The 19459-nt window shown below is 48.2% G+C and overlaps 3 protein-coding genes across 3 annotated transcripts in view; all 3 read right to left on the reverse strand.

Moving 5' to 3' along the window:
- Nucleotides 1–3175, reverse strand: part of LOC102910980 (N-acetyltransferase 8-like) — a 26971-nt gene extending 23796 nt beyond the window's left edge. The window contains exon 1 of the mRNA XM_076567069.1: nucleotides 3062–3175. The gene's annotated coding sequence lies outside the window, so the exon portion shown is untranslated. The remainder of the gene's footprint in view (nucleotides 1–3061) is intronic.
- LOC143266716 (N-acetyltransferase 8-like) lies at nucleotides 2346–3129 on the reverse strand. Its single transcript, XM_076567068.1, has one exon. The coding sequence runs from the start codon at nucleotides 3127–3129 to the stop codon at nucleotides 2443–2445; it is 687 nt and encodes a 228-aa protein (XP_076423183.1). The 3' UTR covers nucleotides 2346–2442.
- On the reverse strand, nucleotides 2346–17538 carry LOC102911584 (N-acetyltransferase 8-like). The gene is made up of 6 exons (XM_076567070.1): nucleotides 17401–17538; nucleotides 9019–16775; nucleotides 8261–8353; nucleotides 7893–8004; nucleotides 7583–7713; nucleotides 2346–3200 (listed from the first exon to the last, which is right to left on the reverse strand). Exon 2 carries the CDS (start codon nucleotides 16701–16703, stop codon nucleotides 16020–16022), a length of 684 nt encoding a protein of 227 aa, XP_076423185.1. The 5' UTR covers nucleotides 16704–16775; nucleotides 17401–17538; the 3' UTR covers nucleotides 2346–3200; nucleotides 7583–7713; nucleotides 7893–8004; nucleotides 8261–8353; nucleotides 9019–16019.
- Between the last annotated feature and the right edge of the window lie 1921 nt (nucleotides 17539–19459).

The raw sequence follows: 19459 nt of genomic DNA on the forward strand, positions 1-19459 counted from the left end.
AGTGCTCCCATAAGTAACCTCAGTGAACACACCAAGATAGACTATGGGTGTGATTTCTGGGGGAAAAGATGTTGGTTTCATGTTTCTCATTCTCATATAACATGAGAATCTTTGGCTCAGTAGAGCTCTATCACTGAGGAACTGGTATTTCACATGGCATTTCCTCCTTCCCTGGATTCCTACTCATCTCACAATGACAATTTCCCTTGTCCTGTTGGTAGTCTTTGTATATGTCATCTGGCTCCAGCATCCAGATCCCATACATATTATGGAAGACAAGAGCTATTTCATCGCTATTGTGTATACATTACAAAGTACAGGGTTAAGGAACCTCCCTTATGTCTAGTCTGTGACTCCCTAGATCTGGCTTTGCTGCATGGGGAGAGCTAGTGTAAGTAGAGAAAGAGAGAGTTGAGGAGGCAAGTCCAGCATCTTCCTGACACACAGAGAGAGCTGTCTTTGGGGTCCATAACTAAGAATTCAACTGATACAGGGTTCAATGTAATACAAACTTGCTGTGGATAGTGGCCTAGTTAAGATGGACAGGGACACAGGCTTGAATGACTGAGTTATGAGAGACAGGAGGGCACTGGTGCTGTGGAGGCAACTGTGGTTCTCAGCAATACAGCAAAGAGCAAGGAGACCTGTGTGTACTGTACACAGAGAGGCACCTGTTCCTGGGAAGCAATGTAGTGGCTAGCCATTCCAGCTTGGATCTGGAAGTTCCAACCCCCATTGAGACTCTGGCAACTGTCACGCCTATGAGGCGGGGCCAGGGGAGGTGCCTGGGGACCCGAGAGCTGGATGGGCGAGTGCTCTCTCGGTGCGCTCTCTCGGTGCCGAGACGCTGAACGGTGGAGGTTGACTGTGCAGAGCTCTGGAGAACACCGCTGGACTGTGTTACACATTCCCCAGACCCTGCGACCTACCCATTACTTAATTTGTGAGTTACACCATTAAATAAATATCCTTTTAACTACGTGGGGTGGGCAAAATAATTTCTCCAATATCTGGCGCCCAATGTGGGGCAAACTCCAAAGGCCTGGGTGGCTCCCGCCGTCTCCTCCCTAGCTGGCGGGTACCTAAACCCGCCTGCAAAGTTCCATATAACCAGGGAACACCTACACGGTTCCATTCCCGAAAAAGGGAGCAGCTAGTCTGATCTCAATTCCCTAGCTTAGCCCCAGACCAGCGAAAGAGGCAGGAGAGTGCTAGCTCCGATTTCCGCCATCTCCGCCATTTCCGCCATCTCCCCCTTTTGATATTGGAGAAATTATTTTGGCCACCCCACGTAGTTAAAAGGATATTTATTTAATGGCATAACTCACAAATTAAGTAATGGGTAGGTCGCAGGGTCTGGGGAATGTGTAACGCAGTCCAGCGGTGTTCTCCGGAGCTCTGCACAATCCACCTCCAGATCCAAGCTGGAATGGCTAACCACTACAAAGCAAGTTACTAAGGCTTAGCCAGATCAAGCTGAACTGAAAAAGTATAACAACATATTTATTAGAGCAGAGCAACTCCCGAGTGAAACCTCCAGTCCCAGAGACAGAGGCCAGAGAAGCCATTCACCTCAACTTAAAGCAGAGAGATGACACAGCTTGTAGGGGAAGGGTGATGACATGTCCACCACAAGCTGGGTGTGTGCCCAAGTGTGGTCAAAAGCTGAATGCTTTAGATGGGGATTTCAGGGTAGGAATTGCCATAGCCAGGAAGGATGCAGAAATGGGCTTTATGGTGCCCTTTGTTTGTTCAGATTTTCTGAGTGGATGGGGTTTGGAAAGACAGGAGTGGTGCTTCTCAGACTGTGCAGGAGCTGCACGAGTGAGCTGGATGGTTCCAACCAAACATCCAGACCTTTCTGGGTATATGGGCACAGGTTCAAATCTGCCTGTTTCCTGTTGGCATGGGCTGATGTAGTGAGGGGGAGTCAGGAGTCATCGGACTTGTGCTCAGCAGGAGGTATCGGTGAAGAAGCAGGGGTTATCTGTCACTCTGGAGACCTCTTGAATCTGTTCCTAGAGGAATTGGAGAAGGCAAATTGCTAGCAGAAAAAATAGATTATTACCCTCAGCCCTATGAATGGGGCTAGCCATAGGAAGAGTGAATATTGCAAGAAAGAAAGGAACAGAGATGTTCCCTGGTTGTATTGATGAAGTTCTTCAAACAATTGTGGAGTGACTGCTATCAGTTTCCACCAGGCCAGACTCACTGATACAGTAGCAGTACTCTTTCCCCAGAAACATGCAGGTGTGTGTAAAACAGCTGGAACAGATTTATACCTTGGTGTCATAGAATGCCTCAATATGTCACCCATTGTCAGACAGACAGCAATCCAAAGAACCTGAAATAAGTCCTTTTATTATTTATCCACTGAAATATCAGGGTTTACTTGTCACAGTACAGTGAAATGGAGTGTGACAGTTATGGAAAGAAATAAGATCAAAGTCTGGGTTCCTGAGCAGATGGGAGAGGGTACGTGAAACAAAGTACCAAAAAATCAATGACTCTTCCGACAATGCTGTCAAGTAAGTATAGGCCTGTCCTTTGGAAACCCATAGACTCATAGAGGCTCACAGCACCTTGCTGTACGACACAGGTCTCAAGGACAAGGTCACTATAGCCCTGGTCCCGCGCAAACTGGAGGACAGTTCTAACCAGGGCTTTTGCTATTCCCTGTCCTCGATGCTGTGAGGACACAGACAGGCGAAAGAGCTCCAGCTGCTTCCTACCTAATGGGGGATCCTTGGCTGGCCGAGCAGCCACTATACCCACTACCTGTCCCCCAGACTCAGCCACCCAGAAACCCGCCCCAGACACACTCAGGTAGGACTTGGTGATGTCAGCCATGTCTGTGTGCAAACATGTGGACACATGAGTCTTCCAGGCCTTGCTGGCAAGGAACCGCAAGAATAGAAGCAGAAGGACAATGCATATAGGAGCCAGGAGCCAGGAGCCAGATACCAGGACTATGGCAAGAGGCACCCCAATTAAGAGCAGGAAGGTTCGGGGCAGTTTCAGCAGGCGGTGGAAGGTGGCAGGGATGTGTTCCTCCATGCACCTGGAGAACAAGTCTATGACTTCTTTGTAGTCTCTCTCCTGGAACTGCCGGATGTGAAAAGGAGCCATGGATAAAGCTCTCTCTCAAATGTCAGCATCAAAGAGATATTTCAATCTGCTTGAGTTGCCTCCTTAAATCCCTAGAAGAGCCAGAGGAAACCAAATGAATTTCCTAAACCTTCGCTTACCACCTCGCACCCAGCCTTCAGACTCACAGGTGCACATTTCTACTGCCACCCAGGAGGGAGCCGAACAACAACCCTAGGAAACAGTGTTGGCCTCCAGAACATTATACCCCTGGCTCCCCTCTGCCAGTCCTGTGAGCTGAGACATGTCCACCTCTCTGAGCCTGTGTGTGTGCATCTATACAGATCAGCTTGAAGTAACACCTGGTTTCCGGGGTAATTTTGAGGATTTAGTACAGCAAGATTGATAGAGCACAGGCATGTCCCATTTCCACCTCTCTCCTTACCCAGGTACAGGCTTTCCAATCCCCCAGCTGTGTTTCCTCGTCAGGATTTGTAAATGTCAGAATCCCGTGTTCCCAATATCAAGTTTCCGCAAATAGTCCCCTAGTTAGAAAGATTTAATCTACTAAGAAGCAAAGGTGAAGCCCCAGAGCATGCTACCCTTGAACACCCAGGAAGGCTGTGAGACTCTAGACCCAGAGAGACACCAACCTTGTCTATCTGCCCCTCTTACATGCTACCACAGCTGAGCTTCTAGGCTGGCATCCGGAACCTGCCAGGGCCTGTCTCATATCTAAAAACAGAGCTGGACTGGTGCCCAGCTGGCTGGCTCCTGGATAATCATAAACCAGAGGCTAAGAGCTGGAATAGGACAGAGGAGAGAGCCCTGTCCATTCACTTTGGGATCCCCAGAGGATTAGCATAAAGAAGAAGCAAGCCCTGGGATGCTCCTTACCCTTGTGGAAGGCTGCCATTGTTGTGGCCACGTCGTGAGACCCCCAAGCAAGACCACCACAGAGCCGATATTCGATGCAAAACACAAAGGGGTTTATTGATAACAAGCAAGCCCAGGTTTGGTCCATGTCCAACACTCAACACAGCAGTGGAGGAGGACGGCCCTCAGCTCTCAGGGTGAGGGGTTTTTAAAGGGAAAAACCACAAGCAGAGTGGTACAAGCTTTTGCATCATGATTGGGTGAGGGTATGGAACCTTTGAATTTACTGGTTGCGGGTTACAGTTAAAGTTTTTGGGTAGGCCTGGACAATTCCCAGGCTTTGTCCTTGAGCTGCCATGGAGGCTGGCTGGCCTCACACGTTCACATTGACCCATGCACGTATCTCTAAGTTGGTGAGGGGTCCCAGACAGTAAACAACTGACTGAACCTTGAGCAGTCAGAGTACGTGCAGAAAGGGAGCTACTGCAAGGACTATGTCTTTTGTTCATGGCCCTCCCAGAAACTGCTTGCTCAGGTCTCAGGAAACTGAAATTGAGGCCTGATCCTGAGAGAAGACTGACAGCCTGTCATGTCATCTGCTTGGTCCTCTCACCATCTCTCTTCCCTTTATCTTCTTGTTACACCATCTCTCACCCGGGATACTTGGTCCTCTCTCAAGCCCGAGACACACCTGGGACAGTGTAACTCACCCAGGGCTTACTTGGGTAGAGGTCTCATTGTTGGCACCCGGATGTTTGATAATCATAAACCCTAGGTGAAGACGCTGGGTTGTGGTAAGGCAGGGAGCCAAAGTCCAGCCAATTTTGTGATCCCCACAGAATCAACCTGGAAGGGGAAAGGGAATCTAGGGTGGCTCAGGGCTCCTCACCCCCATGGGAGGCTGCCACTCATCTCCCTGTCCCTTTCAGCCCACGGCCTTTGTCCTGCCACACGTGGCCCTCTCCGATGCTCACCTTGGTCTCTGTATCATCTGCTAGGAGGAAACTGGAGACTGAACCACTCATTTTGACCTCTCTAGTCACAAGCAAGAATCCAGGTCTATTGGCTCAGGAACGAGAGCACCATTACTGAGTGTCTCCCGCTGAGCCTAGCCTGCTCCTTGGCAATGTATCCAGGTGCCCATGTTTTTTTGGTTTTTCGAGACAGGGTTTCTCTGTGCAGTTTTGGTACCTGTCCTGGGTCTTGCTCTGTAGACCAGGCTGGCCTTGAACTCACAGAGAACCAACTGGCTCTGCCTCCCGAGTGCTGGGATTAAAGGCGTGGGGCACCACCACCCGGTAATAATATATTTTTTAAAGTACGTATTCAAGGATGATAAGGATCCAGAGTTTGTTGAGGAACCTACCCTCTACTTATCCTGTTCAGCTGATTATGGGATGGACAGTTAATAGGAGTCCAATTTTATCTTGACTTCCACAGTTAACTCCCTGATAGATTGTGATGCTCTGACAGGGCCTGGAGCTAGAGGTAAAAGAGACCTCTGTCTCTCCTTCTTGCCTGCACTGAACATCCCACCCATGAGCCCTAACAACCCTTCCTCAGGCCCCTTCCTCTCTCTACCATGTGACCACCCTGTTCCAAGTTCGAACTTACAGCAGTGTCCACAGCAGGAAGCTGGGGGAGGTCTAAACTAGGGGGCCCCTCCCTCTCTTTCATGGTGTTAGGAGGACAAGCAGAGGCCTATTCTCCAAATACAAGTCAGGTTCAGTGGGGACGCACTGGGCATTGGAATGGTGTGTGTGTTACGGCACACAGTGCCCCCTTTCCAATGTCTGGTGGAAATAAAGGAGGAGGGTACAGAACATTCTTACATAACCTTTCCTGGCAACGAAGATGGAATTTGAGAGGGATCAAGGATCAGCATCCAGAACAGCGCCACTCCCACAGTGAACTGGGCAGTACAAAATTATGGTGATCTTTGGGCAAGATGTGTTGGGTCTCTGGTGAGTATTACTATTGGCTTTGGGGTACACATCTCTCCTGTGCAACCAACCAGCTTCTTTGGGGACTCATGCATCTGGTGAGGAATTGACTGCAGTGAGTCTTGGGTTGATTGAGACAACTCGCACAATGTTCCTGGAATTTATTGACACACCTGTGTCTTTGTGCACAGGTCGGTGGAGGAGAGAACATTCACAGTGATGTGGGATGAGGATGGGCTTTAGTGCCTGTCCTGCCTCAGTCCTTTCAGGCTGGCCCTTGGTCTCAGTTCCTAGAGTGGAAGCCTCCAGATAAACTCCATCCAGGATTGGGACAGAATCCATCTGGAAGAAGCTGGCTGGACAGGCTTCCCTGCCTTCTGGAAGCTGATAAATTCTTTCTGGCCTGATTTCTAATGATCTAGAATTCAAGTCAGGTGTGCATTGAGAACAAAGGCCCTAAACAACCACCCTTGGGGAGTTTGGAGTATCCAAGCATAGCAAAGAGAGTGTAAGGTCCTGCTTTCTTACTGCTGGGAGCAGAGTCCCCTCACCCCCGCTGAGTGGGGAAGTTCATAGTTCATAGTTTCAAGTCTATCAAGGACCCACCTAGCTCTAGCCAGATTCCACATCTCTAGTGAAGTTGTTATGCCAAATTTTGAGGTTCATTTTCTCTATCGAATCTTTAAGATCTGTGATACTGAAAAGGCTGAATCCATTTGATCTTTTACTGGTTTTGACCCCCAAATGGCTCTTTTTTGCCTCTTGGAATTGTGGAACAACTGCATGTCGATTGAGCAGCTAAGGAGACTTGTATTCTGATAAATCCTATTTGATTCCCTGATTTACAGTTTGAAGGTAAGACCTAAATTGTCCATGCGTCAGGCTCCACACAGCCAAGAGAAATGCTGAGGATGGAGCTTCAAGTCGGAGGAGAGACAGAAGTTACAAGGAGACACATCAGGGTTCAGACCCTAGCTCACCTCTAGTGAACGTCTTCAGCTCTCAGTCCCCTTTCCCATATGTGCAGTTGGGGGATTAGCACCTTCCCCTGGCTCTGGGTACTGTTTCCCAGTCCCGAAGAACACTGAACACACAGGTTTGAAGTCTTATTATGACTTTAGACCTTTCTAAATGCTTTTCTTACCTTCATAAAATCTATTTAACACAAAATTAACCCTTTACTCTGTGAGACTCTGCAGCGTTTGGCCTACTGGCCACGTTTTGGTGGCAGGCATTTCTCAAAATGCTAAATGTTCCCAGGTCAAACAGCTGCGTCGTTTTGGTTCCTGTCTTTGTAAACCTGGGATAACCTGGGCTAACATGGGCCGCTCCCAAGCTCTCAGCATGTTCTGGTCTGGACCTCCAGGTTTTGCCTCAGCTCTCCTCACACAATTCCTACTTAGCAGGTGGACTTCCGGCAGTCTGAGGTACCACAGAACCTTCCTGCTGCTCTTAACCCACCGTGTGACCCTACAACACAGTCTCTGCATGCATGCACGCACGCACGGGCGCCAGACCTGCGTAAAATAGGTCCCTTCTGTCCACTCTTCGGGAAGAGCTGAGCTGGCCACACTGGACTGTAATTTGGTCCCAGACCTCTTCGAGGATGCGCCACCGATACAACAACCTGGAAAATGATCTCATGCTCCCAGAAAAACTCAAATCATGTTACTTGCCTTGAGCACTGAAGATGCTTTGTATCCACTTCTAAGTTGAACAGTCCTCAGGCAATATGGCAGCTGGTGTGGGGCCACGGCTTTCAGGAACAGGGCTAAATCTCAGTGACTGTCACGATGCACGATGCACGCTGGACAAAGGAACGTAATTGTGTTCAAAAGCTGACAATCCCCCTGCTCTTGAAGAGTCCATGCACCCGAGAGGCAGTCTGCACACTTGCCCCACCCTAGGAACTATGGAGCTCTGGCCTCTGAAGTTCCCAGAGAACTTCACTTAGGGTGAAGGGAAGGCCACTTTGTCCCAGCCAACCTGTGAAGCTGTGATGTCCACCCTCAGACTCTAAAGCTTAGCGGCTGGGACGCTGCAAAGTCTCTTGTAAGTCCTGCTGCGTCTCCAGAACTTCATTTCCGCCCAAAGAAGCCTGGAATGTGGGGGATTTGGATGTAGTAAGAAGTACTCAACTCATGGGGGCGCGCTTCCCAAAGAAGACGAACTGCCCTCCCCCCCCCCCCCCCCCCCCCCCCCCCCCCCCGGCTCCTGCTCTGGATGCCAGATTTGTAAAGAACTGTTTCCTTTCACATTTTTCTCAGAAAATACCTCTCATGCTATCTTTATTTCCAGGCTAGGAATAGGCTTTAAGATTAAAATAGGTAAGTTACAAGGAAAAATCAAGCTACCGATAGGGGTCCAGCAGGCCAGTAGTGACTTCCACCTTCACAATTTCCTATAAGCGAAGCGATGGGTCGGTGTGCTAGTACGTGACATCACCACTGGAAAAAGTAGAAAGCGTTAGGAAGTAGCTTAGAATCACAGATGAGCCTGCCAGTGGACCTGCAGAAAGAAGTTTGCTAGGGAAGTGTGATGAAGGAGTTGAACCTATAGGCAAAGACCACTTGCAAGGGAATGGGACGTTATGGTTTTGGAGACTATTGCAAAGATAATATAAACAGCAAAGAGGCGCCCCTCACATGAGCTGACATTATCCTTCCAAAGGCCGCTGTAAAAGAGCACCCTGTCAAATGGAGATAGAAGCTGAGGACGGGGTGAGTATTATAAACAATCTATTGTCCACATCAGAACCTATAACAATCATTTCAGCTCTATTCTGCAGGTTGTGTAAGAATACATGCAGGGGCTAGGAGATGGCTCAGTGGATAAAATGTTTGCCGTGTAAACAGGAGTTTGGATGCCTAGAACCCCATAAAAACCAAGCAAGAATGCTGGCTAAAATCCCAGCACTCAGGAGGCCAGGGACCCCCCAGAACAAGTTGGCCAGCCAGAGCAGCAAAACTGGTAGGCTGCAAGTTCAATTAGGGGCTCTGCCTTGATAAATAAAGGTGGAAGAGGTTGAGAAAGACACACGTCAACTTTAAGCCTCGCATACAGATGTGCACAAGCACCTGCATATGCATGCCAGGTGAGCACAATAGCTTACCTGTAATGCTGGTATGTGAGTAGCAGAGATGGGATCCCCATATTGAACTAGCTCGTTAGATTTTCCAAATCAGCAAACTCCAGGTTCAAGTGACGGAGTCTCCCTCAACATGCAAGACAGTGCTGTGGAATAATCCTTTTGTACACTGTGAAGAAGTGTCACTCTGCTTGGCTTAATAAAAAGCTGAACAGCCAATAGTTAGGCAGGATTTCCAGGCACCGATAAGGTAATGAAGCCACAAGGCAGAAAGTAAATTAATAGACGTGGGTTAATTTAAGTTATGAGAGATAGTTGGAAACAAGCCTAAGCTATTGGCCAAGCTTTCATAATTAATAATAAGTCTCTGTGTCGTGATTTGGGGGCTGGCTGGTGGGACAGAGAAAGACTCGATACAAGACAGAGAGTCGTTGAAGAAGACAGCTAACGATGTCAACGTCTGGCCATGCCCTCACACGTGTGAACATGTATGTACACTTAAATGCACTAGAAATACAAAAATAAAAGAGAATTCCACACAGACGGCTCTGGCTGAGCTCAGTGGGTGAAAGGTAAACTGCTGAAGAGGACTTGTGTGGAGGAGGGGAGGTTGAGAGGGGCTGAAGGGAGATGAAAGAGGGTGGGGAAGGATAATCCAAATAAACTGCATCTGTGCAAGAAAACTGGCAGAAATAAGCCTGATTAATTAAAGTAAAAAGCACAACGTAAAACCACAAAACTGGGCTGGAGGGACGGCTCAGCAGCTGAGAACACTTGTTACTTTTGCCGAGGACCCAGGTTTGGCTCCTAGTACCCACATGGCTGCTTATAACCATCTGTAACTCCACTAACAGGGGATCCAACGCCCTCTCTAAACTCCACAGACATTAGGCATGCCTGTGGTGTACATATATATGTCCAGGCAACACGCTTACACACATAAAATTTACGAAGTAAATTATAAAATTAAAATTTGAGGCCTGCCTCTTTCTGAACAGAAACAGAGGAGGAGTGGATGGAGGGGGGGGGGGTGAGGGGTGAAGGGGAGATGGGGAGGGAATGGGAGGAGACGAGGGATGGGAAACTGCAGTTGGGATGTAAAATAAATAAAATTTTTAAAAAGACAAAAATGAATAAAAACAAATACATTACTCAGAAAAAAAATGCTTTTAAACATGTTTCTTATTAACATGTTTCCAGGTGTATTGAGATTGTATTTTTAAAAAGACAAAAATGAATAAAAACAAATACATTACTCAGAAAAAAAATGCTTTTAAACATGTTTCTTATTAACATGTTTCCAGGTGTATTGAGATTGTATTTGGCCTCTGAAGAACATTTTTTTCTTCCTTCTTCTTCTCTTATATATTACATCCTGACCACAATTTCCCTTCCCTTCATTCCTCCCACCCTAAAACTCCCCTCTCCCCCAGATCCACTGTTCCTCCTTTTCCCTTCAAAGAAGAGCAGGCCTCCCAGGGATACCAACCAAACACAGCATAACAAGTTACCATAAGACCAGGCACAAACCCTCATATCAAGGCTGGAGAAGGCAACCCAGTAGGAGGAAAAGGGTCCCAAGAGTAGGCAAAAGAGTCAGCAACACCACCACTCCCACTGTTAGGAGTCCCACAAGAACACCAAGGTACACACACACACACACACACACACACACACACACACACACACACACGCAGAGGACCTAGCTCAGACCCACACAGGATCCCCGATTGTTGCTTCAGTCTCTGTGAGCCCCGATGAACCCTGATGAGTTGATTCTGTGGGTCATGTTCAGGGTGCCCTCGACCCCTCTAGCTCATATAATCCTTCCTCCCTCTCTTCTCCAGGATCCCCTGAGCTCTGCCTAATGTTGGGCTGTGGGTCTCCGCATTTGCTCCCATCAGTTACGGGATGAAGCCTCTTTGATTGGCCACTGGGTTAGGCTCCAGTCTATGAGGATAGCAGAATATCTGAAGAACACTTTCAATGCCACCTATACCTTAAGATTTAGAAATACTTAGCCTACTTGGCTGGGTGTGGCGGCACACACCTTTAGTCCCAGCACTCGGGAGGCAGAGGCAGGCGAATCTGAGTTCGAGACCAGCCTGGTCTACAGAGTGAGTTCCTGGACAGCCAGGGCTGCACAGAGAGACCCTGCCTTGAAACGCTCCCCTGCTCAAAAAAAAAAAAAAAAAAAAAAAAATTACAAATATTTTATATTAAGTCCTATCCTCATACCCTCCCGGGAAACTGATTACCACGGCTTTTCAAAGGGACCACAAAGAGCTTCTGGGGCACTGCTGGGATCTCTGACTCTTTCTAGGCCCAACCCCCATCTTTCTAGCTGGACTCGTTTGCTTCCTTTGGGGCTTGGGTTGTTTTGCTAGGCTGCTAGCGTGCCAAGAGGAAACCTTTGATGAAACAATTGTGAATAGCACTGTTCATCCCAAGCAGAGGCTGCGTTTAAGAGAGCAGCTTCCCCTGAAAAGATTTCTGTGTCATGATGGGCATTTTAATGACCTCTTGGTTCACAAAAACAACCACCCAGGGCTGCCTCTGCTATGAAACCTGGGAGGTTTTCAGATAGTATCCTAAAGACGACTTTGTAAGCCTCCCTGGTCGTCCTTAGTTTATTTTTCCTCTCATTGGACTTTATCGTTGTTTACCAGTCAAAACTTTGTCAAGTTTCAGGATAATCCTCAGTTAGTAGAGTAGCTTTAGTGTTGTTTCTCTCTCTCTCTCTCTCTCTCTCTCTCTCTCTCTCTCTCTCTCTCTCTCTCCTCTCTCTCTCTCTCTCTCTCTCTCTCTCTCTCTCTCTCTCTCTCTCTCTCTAATTTTCTACCCTCTTCAATTCTTACTTAATTTAAGGTCTTAAGATTTGAGAGCTAAACACTGGGATTTCTGCCTAGCAGGCATTTTTTGTTATTTATTTAATTATTATAATTGGCATTGTACATAGAAAGGACATGGCTACCTTCTGTTTAATATGCACTTGATAAGTATACAAAAAAAAGAAATAGGAAAAATTGAATCAGTGTGCCTCTGTGGGAAAGGACACTCCCAGTGTGAGAGGTGATGTATCTATCTCCCTACAAGTTGTAGGTCAGGAGGTCTGTGAGTCTTCACACAATACAGGCTATTGCCACTGCGTTTGGTTGCATGTAAAAACTAGATAGTGAGTCCCTATTGCTGAAGATTTTTACACATTTCTTGTAATAAGACATGGAAAAGCCAGGCTGAGTTGGACTCCTTCCCTACTGGCTAACATTTACAGTGTCAGAAAAGGGCTGTTCGGGGGCTGGAGAGATGGCTCAGAGGTTAAGAGCACTGACTGCTCTTCCAGAGGTCCTGAGTTCAATTCCCAGCAACCACATGGTGGCTCACAACCATCTGTAATGAGATCTGGTGCCCTCTTCTGGCCTGCAGACATACGTGCAGACAAAACACTGTATACATAATAAATAAATATATCTTAAAAAAAAGAAAGAAAGAAAGAAAAGAAAAGGGCTGTTCAAGAATCTGGGGGAAAGGAAAATTGTTTCAAATGATCTTGTTATCAGCACATGGCAGGTTAGTTAGTTGTGCTGGTATGATAGTGGTATAGCTGTGGGTACAACTAACTACTTTCTGGTTGGTTGTAAAGCACAGGGGAGAACCCAGGTTTGGTACTGTAAGTGAGTAAATCCTGTGTCAGGGAGGTCATAGGCTTTGGAGGGGAGTCTACTACGGTTGCGTTAAATGGATGCACATGTCCATCAATCGGTCTTCAAAGCATGTGTATCCAGACCCACAGAGTACTGCTCCTGCCCATCACTGTTGTGAAGAGGAATTTCTCTTTTTCAGTGGTTACTATGGCGACTCACAGCTAACCCAGTTGCTAAGTGTGTTACTCTCGGTCTACACTATTGACATCAATATTTCTCCGGTACGTGGCTCAGGGAACATTGTGGGAGTCTGTGTGGATGTAAGAACTGTGTGGATGGAGGAAGAGGCCTAATGTTGCGCAGTTATTTACTCCACATTAAAACATTCCCTTGCTGGAGTGAAAGAGACACTCCTGAAACCCTCAAAAAAGCTGAAGTCCCAAAAGTCCACTCTCGGGGGTTACACCAGCGGTTAACCATTACTTCTGGTTAGGAACACTTTGACGATGGAGCTTCTGACAGTTTGTTCAGAGAACCCAGTGGTACACCGTCCATAGTCATTACTCATGTCAAGGTGGGTTCTCGGTGACACAATCTGAGTCTCCCATGATGAAGTAAGTAACTCATCATCTGATCCTGCATCTGATAAGCAACTCTGATGAAGCCATTGCCTGATCAAGACAGACTGGAGGCGGGGGGAGCATTTGTTTACTCTACCATTAGTGTGATATCTGGAGGTAAAGATGCTATTGCTTCATGTCTCCCCCAAAACAGAGACCCTGGCCCTAACAGAGCTCACCAGTGAGAAGCTGGAGTTTATGCGGTATTACCATGAGCCCAGGACTCCCATAACCTCACACTGAAATGTTTTCATTGACCTAATTACCCGATCTATAACTGTCACCAGGCTCTGCCTAGTCAATTTCAGCAGTTAACTTGGTACAGCCTGGATCCACCTTCTGAAGGAGTCTCAATTGAGGTACTGTCCAGATCAGACTGATGTGTGGGCACATCTGTGAGGGACTGTCTTAATTTATGATTGATGAGGGAGGGCTGAGCCTATTGTGGATAGCACCAACCCTAGGTAGGTGGGCCTGGGCTGAATAAGAAGACTAGCTGAGCATAAGCCTATGAGTGAGGAGAGGGCAAACCAGCTGGCAGGCAGCAGCCTGTACGGTTCCTGATGCGCTTCCTCACGGTGAGTGAGTTCCCTAGTCAGAGTGAGTGCTGCGTGGATTGGCAAGGAGTCTGCCTTGAGCTCTTGGCCTGACTTCCCTCAATGATGGACTGTTACCCGAAAGTGTCAGATGAAATAAGCCTTTCTTCCCCTATGCTCATTTTGGTAGAGCATTTTTACCACAGCAACCGAAAAGCACACTAGAACAGGCTCACAGAATCCAAAGTCCACGTGTGTTCTTCTAGGGGAGGAAAAACCATTTCTCTGCTGTGTGTACACAGTTCAAGGACAGCAACTACCTGGGAACACTGCTGCGTCATTCCCCAGGTCCCCTGGACGTGCTCTGGAATCTCTGTGACAGGAGAGCATATGCCAGCAGAGAACCAGAGGCTTGGGAAGGGCAATTCTTGTGCTTCCCTGACTCACAAAGCTGTCAGAAGGGCCTCCATTTGAGTAAGAGACTGCTCTAGAAATCAATAGTCACAGACATCTGTGTAACAGTAGCCTTGTGGGTGAGCAGGAGAAAAGTGGTGGGCTGTTGTATTTAGAGAGGTACCGGGAGGTAGGCCTGAAGGAGGAGGGTGGGTCTGAAGAGCGGACCGTAGGTACACAGCAAGGAAGCAAGATACACCTAGCCAAAGAATTTTGCCTTACTGTACCAAACCCAGGCTCTCTCTGTGGTGATATTTTATTTCTGCTGAAATGTATTTATGCTTTAATAAATAAAGTTTGTCTGGACATCAGAGGAAAAAGCTAGCCACAACACTGAAATCATGTAATGTTAGCACACACCTTTAATCCTATCACTTGGCAGGCAGGATCTCTGTGTATTCAAGGCCACATTGGAAACAGGGCTAGGTGTGGTGGCACACACCTTAAATTCCAACACTAGTTAACCATGGAGGTCTGGAGGTCTGTACAGATAGACAGGAAGTGACAGAGCTGGGCAGGAAGAGGAAGTGATGAAGCTAGACAGAGCAAATCAGATGGCAGAACAGCAAGGCATATAGGCGTGGGTAGACAGGAAGTAACTTGCATTTTGGAAGCTGCGGAGTTGGTGAGGTAAGGTCAGCTGTGGCTTTCTCTATTTCTCTGATCTCTCCCAGGCTTTTACCCATACATCTGGCTCCATGTTTTTTATTTAATAAGACCGTTGAGAAATTCATCTACATCTCTCTATGGAGTGACCCTTAAGTCCATTCAGAAAGTAGTTGTCTGTTCCCATAGCAACTATGACACTATCACACCAGCAAGACTATCTTGCCTGAGGTGATTCAACAGCCCTCCCATTAACCCCCGACAGCCCGCATAGCACTTTCTAACACTGGAAATGCCAACTAGCAAGGAGAAAGGTTTTGTTTGTTTGTTTATTTGTTTGTTTGTCTATGTGGAAGTCCCAGAGGGAAGCATGTGTTTCTGGAAAACACATCACTTTGGTCTGGAGCCATTCTACAACTTGCCAAAAAGACACCATGAAGATACATGAGCCTGTGACAAGACCGGTTGTCAGGAAGGCAGAGAATTGCCTTTCAGGCCCCTCAGAGACAGCTGTGAGCAGGATACAATGCCAAGGGTGGGCAGTAGCTCAGTGCTGACTGGCTGAGGACAACCCAGACAGCTGTGACCAGCAGGTCCTTCTGGGTCGGGGATGTCCAGTGTGAGACAGTGTCAGACCTATGTGTCAGGGCTAGAGATGAAGTTGCAGAAATGGCAGTCTTGAAAGCATCAGCACACAGCTAGGTCTTAATTCATCCATGAGGGATGTAGGATGGCAAGGTCAGGCATGAAGCATCTAAGTTTCTGGAGTCGCTCCTGTCTTGGGACTGCGGCCACTCTAGCCTTGGTTCCCAAGGGCAGTAAATCTAGGACTCTCTCTAGTCTCACACCCTCTCCTGGACCCACAGAAACACTCCATTCATGGCCTCTACTTAGTCATGCTGGCCCACAAGACTGGGTCTAGTCAGTGTCAGCATGGATCACACAGGCTGGTCAGACCATGAAACTACCCCCACTGCATTAGTGGTCACAGACAGCCCTCTACAGGAAGTTGGTTTTGGAGGAAATGGAGCACTCCATTACCCACCATCAAACATACAGGATTCCAATGACCATGACAAATAAGCCTTTATGGTCCACTGCAACATTGGGGTTCGCTTGTGATAACACAGTGAGCTGAAGGCTGACAGATGCATGGGGAAATAAGATCATAGCTCATGTTTCTGAGCCAAAGGGAGTGGGAGCCTGAAATGAATTGAAGGGACAGTCAGTAGCTTTGCTATTGGGTTGAAGAAGGACTTGCCTGTCTTCTGGAAACCCATGCCCTTGTAGAGGGCCACGGCATCATGCATCAGCACAGTGGTACGAAGAACAACGTCACTGTAGCCCTGGTCCCGTGCAAACTGGAGGACAGTTCTGATCAGCGCTTTCCCAATTCCCTGTCCTCGATGCTGTGAGGACACAGACAGGTGGAAGAGCTGCAGCTGCTTCCTGTTTAATGAGGGGTCCTTGACTGGCCGAGCAGCCGCCATGCCCACAACCTGGTCCTCAGTCTCAGCCACCAAGAAGCAGGAACCAAGCTCCCTCAGGTAGGACTTGGTGATGTCAGCCAGGTCTGTGTGTAAACACATGGCCACAAACTTCTTCAAGGGCTGTCTGGCAAGGAGCCACAGTAATAGAAGCAGAAGGAAGCCACACATAATGGCCAGCAGCCAGGAACCATACACTAGGACCAGGGCAATGGGTACCCCAAGTAAAACCAGGAGGGTTCGGGGCAGCATCAATGCATGGTGGAAGGAGGCGGGGATGTGCTCCTCCATGCCCCTAGAGAACAAGTCCAGGACCTGTTTGTGGTCCCTCTCCTGGTACTGGCGGATGTGATAAGAAGCCATGGGGAGACTTCTGGATCTCAAATTCGCATCCACAAGGGACAGTCAGACCAGCCAGCACACCTTCACCAAGCCCTGCCGAAGAGGAAAACAACAACAACAAAAACATGTGAGTCCCCTGAGACCCTTCTACCCTGCCCTGGGCCTCCTCAGAGCTATGTAAAATTTACTCCAGTGTTTTCTCCTATCACCGGGGAAGCAATAGGGCGTCACCGGAACGAAGTGTGAGGCCGCTAACACCTGACCACTCCCTCGGTTTCTCCCTTTCGATCTTTGTGACTTTAGTCATGCCCTTCACCCCTCCGAGCCTTTAGGTCTTCCTCTTTAAATACAGTAAAATAACACTTGGTTTCCTGTGTAATTATGAGGCTGTAACATGGTGGCCTGTGTGTAGTGTGTAAGTATATAGTCTCTTCCCCATTACTCTCAATCACAGGCTCTCTGAACTTTTGGTGCCTTGAGACAGTTTCCTGTGGCAGGAAATCTGGTATCCAGCTCTTTCCGCTTTAGGGTCCACACATTGTGGAATCCTGGGTTCCCAAGCACAAGTTTCAGAAAAACCTCTTCCCTTTGATTAGAAGGGTTAACTTAGTGAAAAGTAACAGCTTAAGCCAAACACATGCCTTCCCACCACGAGTCCCCAGGAAGGCTGAGCAGCTCCAGGCCCACAGAGACCCCCAGCCTTGCCCTGTTCTTTCACCTGGTAGCACAGAGCAGAGAATCCCCGGACACTGTAGACTCGACATTCAGAAGAACCTGGCAGGACCTGTCCCCCTCTGGGGAGAAAACTTGGGCTGGTGCCTCATTGGCTAACTCCAGGGTAATCATAAACCAAAGATCAAGAACTAGACATGACAGAGGAGAAAGGACCTGTCCACTCACTTTCTGATCCCCATGGAGCTAATCTGGGAGGAAAAGCAGGCCTGAGGTGGTCCCTGAGTCCTTAACCTTGTGACAGGGTTCCCACCTCTCTTCCTGATTTATTCAAGTCACACTGTCTCACACACAGCACCCTTGGTGGCCTCTCTGAGGACATCCTGGTCCCATGTGCATACCTTCTCTGCAACAGAGCAACTCACCCGGAGCTCACCTGTCCTTGACAAGAGTTCAGGTCCTTTGTGGCCGAGTTTCTCCCTGTCTAAGCTTGCCTGTGATAGACCCCAGACCCAGGGTCCTACCTTCTCAGTTGGGCGCCCCAAGAATCCAGACTCTGGTCCAGTTGATGCAAACAGCAAGAGGTTTATTGATGCGCCTGTACAGTCGGGCTACTCTCCTCCCAAGAGCAAGAGTCGCGCCCACTGCAGCCACATGGATACTTTTAAAGGAAAAAACCCACAAAAGCCATAAGATTACAATTCCCATACAATTTCGTTTCGATTGATTTATGTCTAAAGGCTAATTTCATAAGATCATGGCCTGACCACAGGGTGGGTACAGTCACATCTGCATGCACATTCTTCCCGAAACCTCAAGGGGGGTATCAGGGTGGGAGTGAAGTTTCACAAAGGTTACAGTGGTCTTTCCTGGAACACTTGCAATTATCCCAGTCACAGTTGAGCACATCTCTTAATAGAAATCTCTTTACATTGTTACATTGTGGGCAGGGGTGGTTGGGTAATGGATGAGTCAGTTTGCCCTTGGAACTAGCTTTTTAGTTCCTCATTCTCCTGGGGCTTGGGGGTGTAAGCCTGAAGGGTTAGGGTCTTTCACCTGCACCTGTTCTAGGACAATGAATGCCTGAGGTCTGCAGTACCCTCCGGCCCCTCCCCTTCAACTATCACGTGGTTTTACCTGCTGTGCTGCCCCTGGATGACAGGCCCTGGACAGCAGACGGCCCTGTGAGCTCCGGGAGCTGCTGAGAGCATGGAAGACTCTTCATCCATCTCACATATCTTAGCTGAGGGGTTGCCCTCACAGGCAAGAGCAAATCAGAGGGACACCCTTCTCCAAGGAGCTGTCCCGTGAAAGCAAGCCTCCTCCTCCATCTGCAACTGTGCCCTGCAGGCTTGGGAAGGTCCTGCTGTCCCCTCCCATGATTCCCTGCACAGGTGGAGAGGAGGCTACAGTGAGTTCTTTGGGGCCAAGGAAAAGCAGGACAGCCTCACAGCAGTGTCAAGGACCAGAGGGCGATGATGCTGAGATAGAGGAGGAATAGAGGAAGGATGGTTGGTCTCCTGAGCAGTGAGGGCTGCTCATCAGGGTGAACAGACAGAAGCAGGGATGCTCCTGAGGCAGGACCAAGGCACCTTGGGAAAGGATGGTCCGCGAGTGAAGGAGTGGCTGCTACTAGTAGAGACCTGCTTATACAGGACCCGCACCCCATCCAAGTAGTAGACATCACATTCCAGGTGCACGTGAGGCTATGAATATGCTTTTAGCTGGGATGCTAAATGACAGCTGTGGTGGGGAAACCATATTTGTCTTTGTTCACTTGAAACATGAGTCAGTCGTGGAAGAAAGAGAAGCTGTGCATAGAGACCTGTGGATGGTCTTGGCAAAACAAGGGTCCCCCCTGTGTGCAGGCTGCTTGCTGCAGAAGCCTGTGGTCAACCAGATGTCCTAGAAATTAACACTCAGTGCTGGTTCCCAAAAGGAACCCTGGCACATAGCTGAGTTGGGGACAGGTTCAAAAGATATATATATATATATATATATATATATATATATAGTTACTACAGGGTCTTGTTTGCCCACAATGTTGTGGACCTAGTGGCCTTGTTTGCAAGGGAGCCTTGTTCAGTGTTGACTGAGGAGACGTC

This window comes from Peromyscus maniculatus, chromosome 3, assembly GCF_049852395.1.
Source record: "Peromyscus maniculatus bairdii isolate BWxNUB_F1_BW_parent chromosome 3, HU_Pman_BW_mat_3.1, whole genome shotgun sequence".
In the NCBI taxonomy this organism is placed as follows: domain Eukaryota; kingdom Metazoa; phylum Chordata; class Mammalia; order Rodentia; family Cricetidae; genus Peromyscus; species Peromyscus maniculatus.

What these genes read in the sequence shown, in the direction of transcription:
- LOC143266716 (XM_076567068.1), bottom strand. Translation starts at nt 3,129, where the DNA reads ATGGCTCCTTTTCACATCCGGCAGTTCCAGGAGAGAGACTACAAAGAA.
- LOC102911584 (XM_076567070.1), bottom strand. Translation starts at nt 16,703, where the DNA reads ATGGCTTCTTATCACATCCGCCAGTACCAGGAGAGGGACCACAAACAG.